The sequence below is a fragment of the Anomaloglossus baeobatrachus genome, chromosome 5 (assembly GCF_048569485.1).
Source record: "Anomaloglossus baeobatrachus isolate aAnoBae1 chromosome 5, aAnoBae1.hap1, whole genome shotgun sequence".
Lineage (NCBI taxonomy): Eukaryota > Metazoa > Chordata > Amphibia > Anura > Aromobatidae > Anomaloglossus > Anomaloglossus baeobatrachus.
Window position 1 is genome coordinate 586,373,882 of NC_134357.1, and position 9,739 is coordinate 586,383,620.

The 9,739-nt window shown below is 44.3% G+C and overlaps 1 protein-coding gene across 1 annotated transcript; it reads left to right on the forward strand.

Moving 5' to 3' along the window:
- The first annotated feature begins 880 nt into the window (after positions 1-880).
- LOC142313152 (uncharacterized) lies at positions 881-7,501 on the forward strand. The gene is made up of 3 exons (XM_075352141.1): positions 881-1,013; positions 1,094-1,207; positions 5,289-7,501. The coding sequence occupies exons 1-3, from the start codon at positions 881-883 to the stop codon at positions 6,461-6,463; spliced, it is 1,422 nt and encodes a 473-aa protein (XP_075208256.1). The 3' UTR covers positions 6,464-7,501.
- The last annotated feature ends 2,238 nt before the right edge of the window (positions 7,502-9,739 follow it).

The window sequence follows — 9,739 nt, forward strand, 5'->3', positions numbered from 1 at the left end:
TTTTCCCCACTCTGTGTGTGTGTGTATGTATCTGTGTCTGTGTATATATATATATAGTATAACAGTATATGTATATATATCCCATCCAGGGAGAGTTGGAGAGAGATTTAGTTACTATCCCAGGTAATTCCGGCTACTGCAGCTAGTGAGAAATATAAGTAAATCACCCCCTATCCCTTTTCTCAATAGCCCCAAAATTGTGACTTTACTCTCATGACAGAAGCTCATCACACATAAGAATCTTCTCTGTGACCTCTAGATGTGTGAAGTGCTCGCATTATTGCTTCACACCGATATCACAACTGTAGTAATTGTATTTTATATGTTCTTACACCGGCTTATCTTCTCATTCAGATCCCTACAATATCGGATCCTCTCAGTGGAGATCTTCTATATAATTGTTCTACTTGACCCATCAAGGATGGACAGAGACAGCGAGAAGATGGTGGAGAGGATATTACACCTCACCCTAGAGATCCTCTTCCGGCTTACTGGAGAGGTGAGAGATTCTAATGACGTCACATTACATCATTCTTATCTATGGGAATAACAGATGGACAGAACTGGAGAGGTGAGGACTCTGGAAATGTCTGTAGTGAGATTTTTTACTGTGTCTCTCCATAACCAGGATTACACAGTAGTGAAGAAGACCTCTAGTGATCGCTGTCAGGCCCCTGTGTCTGAGGGATGGGGAAGACCCCTGAGCCCAATCACGGGGCCTCCACCTCACCCCCCGATACATGAGGACATCAATGACCAGAAGATCCTAGAACTCACCTACAAGATGATTGAGCTGCTGACTGGAGAGGTGACACTGCTGGGAATGCTGGGACATTATACAGTAACGCTATGAAGGTATCGGGGGTGACGGTATCATTGTATGTGTCAGGTTCCTATAAGGTGTCAGGACGTCACCGTCTATTTCTCCATGGAGGAGTGGGACTATTTAGAAGGACACAAAGATCTGTACAAGGACGTCATGATGGTGGATCCCCAGCCCCTCACATCACCAGGTAATAGACAGGACTAAATACACACGGCCTATAATTATCTGTATGTAAGGAATGAATTCAGTCCCTGTATGTGTCTCCAGTTCTATCCAGTAAGAGGACAACACCAGAGAGATGTCCCCGTCCTCTTCTCCCACAGGACTGTAAACAAGAAGACCCCGATGTTCCTCAGGATGTGTTTCCTCCAGATCTATCCAGTAAGAGATATCTACTCATGTACTTTCTGCACTAATTTTGTGTTTACATTTTTAGACTTTCTGCTCTGTTTTTTTTCAGCTGTATTTTCTTTGCTTCTGCTTCTTCTGCTGTTTGTTTCTAGTGCCTTCTCTATGTTATTATGATGGCAACTCAAAGACCTGCAGAGGGTCCATCAGTTGTATTCTAAAGTTGATTGTTTAAGGACCTTTGATGACTGCAATGTAATTAGACATGATGTAACAAAATGTCTCTTAATTACAGTAGTCTAAATGAACTGACCAGAAGACAGGCGGGCATGCAGGACTGGCATTAGGGGAAAGAAAGTGCAAACTGAGCAATTTCACAGGGCCCCCCATTCTCCTAGCGGCCCCAGTGTTTATGTGCCTATTATCGGACTGATTAAGGACCTTTTTGACAATGTCTTTGATCACATGCTCTAAAGGAGAAACTACCGTTCCCTCCCCTTCTGTATATGCTGGCTGTACTATTTCATTAATGCCTGCTATAGTTTACCTATACTAGTCTGGTGAGGTGTTGTGATCCAGACTTACAGGTGGTTGTGGTGCATTACTGCTGTGAGCTGTTGTGATGTTAACCCTTGTTGTATTTTTGTTCCTGCCTTCCTGCTCTTGATTTTTTCCTTAGTCTCACACTGTTTTAGTTCTGTGAGTTTTCAACGTGTCCCGTCTGTCTTAATCTGTGTTTTCTGCCTGTCTTAATTTGTGTTTCCATCATATTCCTGTCCCTTCCTTCCCTGGGTGAATAACAGATTAGATCTGGTCAGGAGAATAGTAAGGCACGGGACTCTGGCATCTCCATCTTCAGAGGTAATCCAGAGGTTAGAAATAGCTTAGGGTCCCGTAGCGTGAGGGACAGTATATGAGCCCCCTATCCCTCATTATCCTGCAGTCACATTGTGAAAATCAATCAGATTATTTACTGTAGCACATTCCAGAGAACTGGTGCTACTGGAGAGATATCTTGGAGACAGGAATGGGAGATCCGAACTAACGAAGATGTAACTCTTATGCCTGCTTTACACACTTCAATAAATCTTTCAATCCGTCGTCGGGGTCAAGTTGTAAGTGACGCACATCCGGCATCGTTCGTGACGTATTTGCGTGTGACACCTACGTGCGATCAAGATTGAACGCAAATACGGTGATCGCATACACTTCGTTTATTCCTCATACATTGGACGTTTTGTTGCACGAACCTAGTCAATTGAAACGTGTGACATCCCTCATACGATTTTGATGTCTGAGGCTATGTGCGCAGGTGTGCGCTCTGCACTGCAGCTTAAAAAAGGTCCGCTTCAGAGCGCAGCTGAAAAGCTGTGTTCTGAAGCGCCTCACAATGTCTGTCATGCACTAATCTCTGTCAGTCGGTCACTATCTCTGTCCCTCTCTCTCTGTCCATGTCAGTCTATCCCTCTTACCCCCTCTCTCATACTCACCGATACCCGGCGCGGCGCTGCACGGCATTCACACTGCTCCGGCGGCTTTTACTGTTTTGAAAAAGCCGGCCGCCCATTAAACAATCTCGTATTCCCTGCTTACCCCGCCCACCGGCGCCTATGATTGGTTACAGTGAGACACGCCCCCCACGCTGAGTGACAGGTGTCACACTGCACCCAATCACAGCAGCCGGTGGGCGTGTCTATACTGTGTAGTGAAATAAATAATTAAAAAAAAAGGCGTGCGGTTCCCCCCTAATTTTAACCCCTTAACGACCCATGACGTACTAGATACGTCATGGATCGTTTTCCGGTAAGCCCCGCCCCCTGCCGCCGGTGGGCGGCGGCGATCGGCGCACATATCAGCTGTTATCAACAGCTGATATGTGTGCCTGCTAGCCGCGGGTGGAATCGCTTCCACCCGCGGCCATTAACCCCTTACATTTCGCTGCCAAAGTCTTGGCAGCGATATGTATATGGGCGCCGCCATTACAGTGACTTACCCCGCCCCCGCCGGAAGTCACGTGACATGATCACGTGACTTTCGGCGGTTGCCATGGTAGCACAGGGTCATGTGATGACGCCTGTGGCTAACATGAGTCACTTCCTCTCAATGCCGGAATACAGCCGGCATTGAAACTGAAGCAGCAAATCTGCAGTTCTCAGCTCTGTAGCTGAGATCTGCAGATTGTGCAAAGCGATCAGATTGCTGATCGCAATAGCCCCCTAGGGGGACTAGTAAAATAAAAAAAAAAAGTAAAAAAAAAAGTTTTAAAAAATTAAAAAAAAATAAATAAACCTAAAAGTTCAAATCACCCCCCTTTCACCCCATTGAAAATTAAAGGGTTAAAAAAATAAAAAATACACACATATTTGGTATCGCCGCGTTCAGAAATGCCCGATCTATCAAAATATAAAATCAATGAATCTGATCAGTAAACGGCGTAGCGGCAAAAAAATTCCAAACGCCAAAATTACGTTTTTTGGTCGCCGCAAATTTTGCGCAAAATGCAATAACAGGCGATCAAAACGTAGCAACTGCGCAAAAATGGTACCGTTAAGAACGTCAGGTCAAGACGCAAAAAACAAGCCATCACTGAGCCTCAGATCCTGAAAAATGAGAACGCTACGGGTTTTGGAAAATGGCGCAAAACGTGCGCCACGTTTTTCGGACAAGCTTGTGAATTTTTTTTAACCCCTTAGATACAAGTAAACCTATACATGTTTGGTGTCTACAAACTCGCACCGACCTGAGGCATCATACCCACACATCAGTTTTACCATATAGTGAACACGGTGAATAAAATATCCCAAAAACTATTGTACAATCCCAGTTTTTTTGCAATTTTTCCGCACTTGGAATTTTTTTGCCATTTTCCAGTACACTATATGGTAAAACTTATGGTTTCATTTAAAAGTACAACTCGTCCCGCAAACAACAAGCCCTCATATGGCAAGATTGATGGAAAAATAAAAAAGTTACGCCTCTCGGAAGAAGGGGAGCAAAAAACAAAAACGCAAAAACGGAAAGTGCCCGGGGGCTGAAGGGGTTAAAACCAGCCAGATAAAGCCATATGACTGAAGGCTGGTATTCTCAGGATGGGGAGCTCCACGTTATGGGGAGCCCCCCAGCCTAACAATATCAGCCAACAGCCGCCCAGAATTGCCGCATACATTATATGCGACAGTTCTGGGACTGTACCCGGCTCTTCCCGATTTGCCCTGGTGCGTTGGCAAATCGGGGTAATAAGGAGTTATTGGCAGCCCACCGGCTGCTGTGATTGGGTGCAGTGTGACACCTGTCACTCAGCGTGGGGGGCATGTCTCACTGTAACCAATCATAGGCGCCGGTGGGCGGGGTAAGCAGGGAATACGAGATTGTTTAATGGGCGGCCGGCTTTTTCAAAACAGTAAAAGCCGCCGGAGCAGTGTGAATGCCGTGCAGCGCCGGAGATCGGGGATCTGTGAGTATATGAGAGAGGGCTGCTCAATTCAGTTACTCAGGAGTTTAGCTTTCACCGGTGAGCCCTTCACAGGTGACCGCTAATCAGGACGCGACACAGACAGAGCCGCAGCATGACAATGAAGTCGGGTGAGGTTCACCCGAGTTCATTCTGATCGTGCGGCTCTTTCTGTGTCTGCTGTCAACTACCATTCACCGCTGCTACATGGCTGTCTGCTGTCAGCGGCCATGTAGCAGAGCTGAATGGCAGATGACATAGTAAAAACGCATCCCTACACATTACACACGCTTGTCAAGTCAATAAATAAAAAAAAAAAAAAAAAAAAAAAAAGGTGCCCAATGCATACGTCACAGAACACATGATCTAAAGGATCGCACACAAAATTGATCAATTTAACATAACTACTAACGCTCTTGTGACAGCAAATGAACGACCTACGTGCAATCTCATTCAATCGCATATGCGACCTGGGCGTGTCACATCGCATACGAGATCGCACACCTAATTGTAAGGTGTAAAGCAGGCTTTGGATGTCGAAATTGGACAAAAAATTCAGAATACATGTTTTCCAAATTTAATTGCTGATGTGATCATTTAAAAAAAATAAATTACATTCAAGATAATATCGTTATAAAATAATAACATTGTATTTATTTTTAGCAGATGACTGTATTGGGAGTTCACATGGACCTCTAATATCTTCAGAATTTGTAAAAGATGATACATATGAAGAGTATGCTTTTGTCCCAGATATACCTCCAGTCCTTCCTCAGAAAGCTCTATCATCTGATCTTTTCAAGCAAGTCCAAAATTCCGATTTATCACAGAATTGTAAGCAAAATAAAAGTTACGGAAGGGATGTGGAACATGAAACGGCTCCTACAAAGGAGAAGCCATTTTCATGCTCAGAATGTGGAAAATGTTTTTCTCGGAAAATAATCCTTTCTAACCATCAAAAAAATCACTCTGGGGAGAATCCATTTTCATGTTCAGAGTGTGGGAAATGCTTATTTCAGAAATCAGACCTTGTTAGACATCAGAAAATTCACACAGGGGAGAAGCCATTTTCATGTTCAGAGTGTGGGAAATGTTTTATTCGGAAATCAGACTTTGTTAGACATCAGACAATTCACACAGGGAAGAAATCATTTTCATGTTCAGAGTGTGAGAAATGTTTTATTCGGAAATCAGATCTTGTTGAGCATCAAAGAATTCACACAGGGGAGAAGCCATTTTCATGTTCAGAGTGTGGGAAATGTTTTATTCGGAAATCAGATCTTGTTGTGCATCAAAGAATTCACACAGGGGAGAAGCCATTTTCATGTTCAGAGTGTGGGAAATGTTTTATTCAGAAATCACATCTTGTTTCACATCAGAAAAATCACACAGGGGAGAAGCCATTTTTATGTTCAGAATGTGGGAAATGTTTTATTCATAAATCAGCTTTTGTTTGTCATCAAAGATCTCACACAGGGGAGAAGCCATTTTCATGTTCAGAGTGTGGGAAATGTTTTATTCAGAAATCACATCTTGTTTCACATCAGAAAAATCACACAGGGGAGAAGCCATTTTTATGTTCAGAATGTGGGAAATGTTTTATTCATAAATCAGCTTTTGTTAGTCATCAAAGATCTCACACAGGGGAGAAGCCATTTTTATGCCTGGAATGTGGCAAATGTTTTACTAGGAAATCAAGTCTTGTTGATCATGGAAAACGTCACACAGGGGATAAACCATTTTTATGTTCTGAATGTGGAAAATGTTACTCTCAGAAATCGGATCTCATTAAACATCTGAAGAAGCTGCACAGGGAAGGAACCTTTTTCATGTTGTGAATATTTGAAATGTTTAACAGGTAAATCAAGTCTTGTCGACCATGAGAAAAAGCACAGAGCGGAGCAGCAATTCTTCCATTCGTAATTTGCCAAATGTTTTTTAATCATTAGTCAGGTACTGTTGTCAGATGAGTCACAAGGGAGAAGCCATCATGATGTACTATAATTTAAAGTGTTTTATCCAAAAATCGGCTACAATTGCTCAAATAAGAATTGGTGAGGGAAAGAACCATTTTCTTTCTTTTTAAACTTATCGTATTTTTCGGACACACCTAGGTTTTGAAGGAGGAAAATAGGAAAAACATTGAAGCAAAAAAATGTAGTCATGAAGCACTGTTATGGAATCTGCTTCTGACACTGTTAAGGGAGTAATATCCCCCAATTTCAAGCGCATTTTGTTTGATGTTCTCCTTAAATAGTGCCTATGACAAATCTGTGACTACCTTTTTTATTACTAAATTAGTGGAGAGCACAGATTAGTGAATTTACTAAATATAATCCAGTACCAAAACCTTTGGAAGAGTCCCTAAACGAACTTCCAGGTTGTGAGATCCCACAACCCTCAGAGATCACTCTCACCATGAAAGAGTGAGCACTACGACCCCAGCGCTGCATGATCCTTCTTAAGTAGTTCAGTAAAATCTTATAAAAGTATGTGACCGCGCTGGATTAGTTGAGAGAGCAATGTCTCGTGCTTAGAGCAGCTGCAGATCCCACTCTGCATACTGAGATCCCACAAAATGGAAATTCGGGCTCTATTTTGCTAGTAAGTTGGGTATTTCGAGAGACTTCAGGAACATTTGTGAAAGGTTTGCTTTATTTACTAAAAAGCGCATCCCCAGATTGGAGATAGGAATATGGTATATAGTTGCATTTCAAAACGTGTTGGTTTGTTAATAAATGCTTGTAAAATATATATTCTTCATGCCTATCTTTCTCTTTTGTGTAGATTTGATGATTTTCCTCAGAACCTCTGGAGCTGAGGCAGAGCTGTAGACATTTCGCACAAAAATAGTGAGGGGATTTCACAGAGCTGTAATGGCCGGTGGACAATCAAGTGGCAGCGAGTGTTAGAAAATACCAGAGATTGTGTTGTTATCTGACAGTTCTCTGATTCTGCAGCAGCAAACTCTATGACCCTGGGAAACTGTCAGTTTTCCTCTCAGTTGTCAGCCTCTCACTTCCTTTATAAACCTCACCCTGGGGTGCTTTAGGTGCAGTTTATAGTTGTTCCCGGCTGCGGTCTGCAGCAGTCGTCTCTTTCTGTTGTTCCAGAGACGTCTGTGGTAGCTGCTCCTAAGAGAAGTGTTTGATTTTTGCTATGTACTTGGGCTCGGTAGCATTTGTGTTTCCCCTGTATTGTTTCCTTTTGTCACCCTTACCATTAGGGGTGTTGACGAAGAGCTCATACCCTCCATCCTTACTTCGGGCCGATTTCAGGGTTTGCAAGGGGTGAGGTATTCCTGCTTGGCGAAAGGTTCGGAACCTGTATAGGGTTGGTGAGGGCAGGGAGATTGAGCTGCAACTTATTGTCAGGGGTCACCACTTCACCCTTTCCCTCGTGCATTCTTTTCCCCTTCCCTTTGTATTGTATTATACGGCTGGTATAGCTTCTATCCCCAGCCGTGATGGGAGAATTGAATCGCACTATGCATCCTAGATATGTGGAAGTTGTTAAAACACTATGGTCTCAATTTATCAGAACTTTAAAGCCAAACAAGTGGCACAAAATTTTTGAAAAGTCACAAAAATTTGGATCAAATATGTCTGATAACCTAGTGGTTATTTTCTCTAGTCACCCTCCACGGCAGCACACAGGAGGTTAACTCTCCGTCCTAAAAGGGACAGGAAACACAAAGAGGTTAAATAACCCCTCCCCACCTCTCATCTCCAGTGTTGTTCCCGGGCCCTATGGGGGCACAAAGAGATTACCTGCGGTGCTTTCGTGGCTGGTGATGAGAGCGCCGCATCAGTATTTCTTACCAACCGAACAGCTGAGGGCGAAGCTAGCCCGCTTCCTCCTCCATCGCTGCTCCCGTCTCCTCTGGATTCGGGATCTGCCTGCCCCTCCTGCGCCTCTTGGAGGTAAAGCGGGGAAAGCTGACTCTCCGGGTACCTCCCGTAGCTCCCGGCACCTCCTCTTTTCACACACGCGGCAGCTGTGGCCACGCGGAAGTGACGTCATCGGACGCCTTTGTCGACGTCGCTTCCGAGTTCGTGCGTTCCAAAGTGGCGCTGCACAGCCCTGTGGTGTTGTCAGCACTCACTCCGTTGGAAGCCTGCACCACCCCGACGGAGGAGGTGGACTCATCCACTTTGTGGACAGCTGGATACATCCAGACCTCATTAAAGGGACCACGGTGAGAGCGCTCTCCAGGACTGAGGATGGAGGGAGACCGCTCAACAACTTTGCTTCTGTGGATCCCAGCTCAGCCCCTGGTTCTGTGAGACAGTGACTTGGGGGAAGGTCGGGGCTATGGGCTCGTATTGCTCTGTCGGAATTCTCCTCTTCCTGGGTGTATACTTACGTCCTCTTCCCCCCCCCCATCCTTAGCCAGACAAGAATGTTGCACCTAAGAAAGAGAAGAACTCTAGCAAAAAGTGTATCATGTGTAATAAGAAGCTTCCTTCAGACTATTCTAAGAAGTTATGTCAGCCCTGTACTGCTCAGGTAGTTAGAGAGGAACAACCCTCCCTTCTGGTTGAATTAAAAAACCTGGTACGTCAGGAAGTTCAGTCCGCCCTAGCATGCCTCTCCCAGCCTCTTCCCACTGCAACCCCTGCGCCTAAGAAGAGAAATCTAAGCCCTGTGGGAGACTTAGAGTCAGACTCATTAGAAGGTCCTTCCTTCTCTCCGCTAGATGAGTTGATAGAAGAGGATGAAGGTGTATTTTCAGATAGAGTTGAGACCAAATATTTTTTCTCAAATGATGATATGGATGAACTTCTGGGAGCAGTGTGGGATACTATGGGGGTTGAGGATGAGAAAGCTACTAGGTCAATACACGAAGAAATGTTCAGGGAATAACGGCCCCCTAAGGAGGTGGGATTTCCTGTACACGAGATAATCAGAGATATGGTTCTTCAAGACTGGGAAGCTCTTCAGAAACACCTTAACATTCCCCGAGAATTGAGAAATAGATTCCTGCTGGAAGAGGACCCCACCTGCTGCTGGGAAGTACCTAAAGTGGATGTGCACGTTGCCTGGGTAGCGAGAAAGAGAACTCCTCCCTTTTTGAAGATTCATTACTACTTAAGGATTCCATGGACCGTAAA

Excerpts from the sequence above, each read along its gene's own strand:
- LOC142313152 (XM_075352141.1), top strand. The coding sequence starts at position 881 with ATGTGTCAGGTTCCTATAAGGTGTCAGGACGTCACCGTCTATTTCTCC. Across the intron at positions 1,014-1,093 it reads CCAGCCCCTCACATCACCAG|TTCTATCCAGTAAGAGGACA; the intron begins GTAATAGACAGG and ends ATGTGTCTCCAG. Across the intron at positions 1,208-5,288 it reads GTTTCCTCCAGATCTATCCA|CAGATGACTGTATTGGGAGT; the intron begins GTAAGAGATATC and ends ATTTATTTTTAG.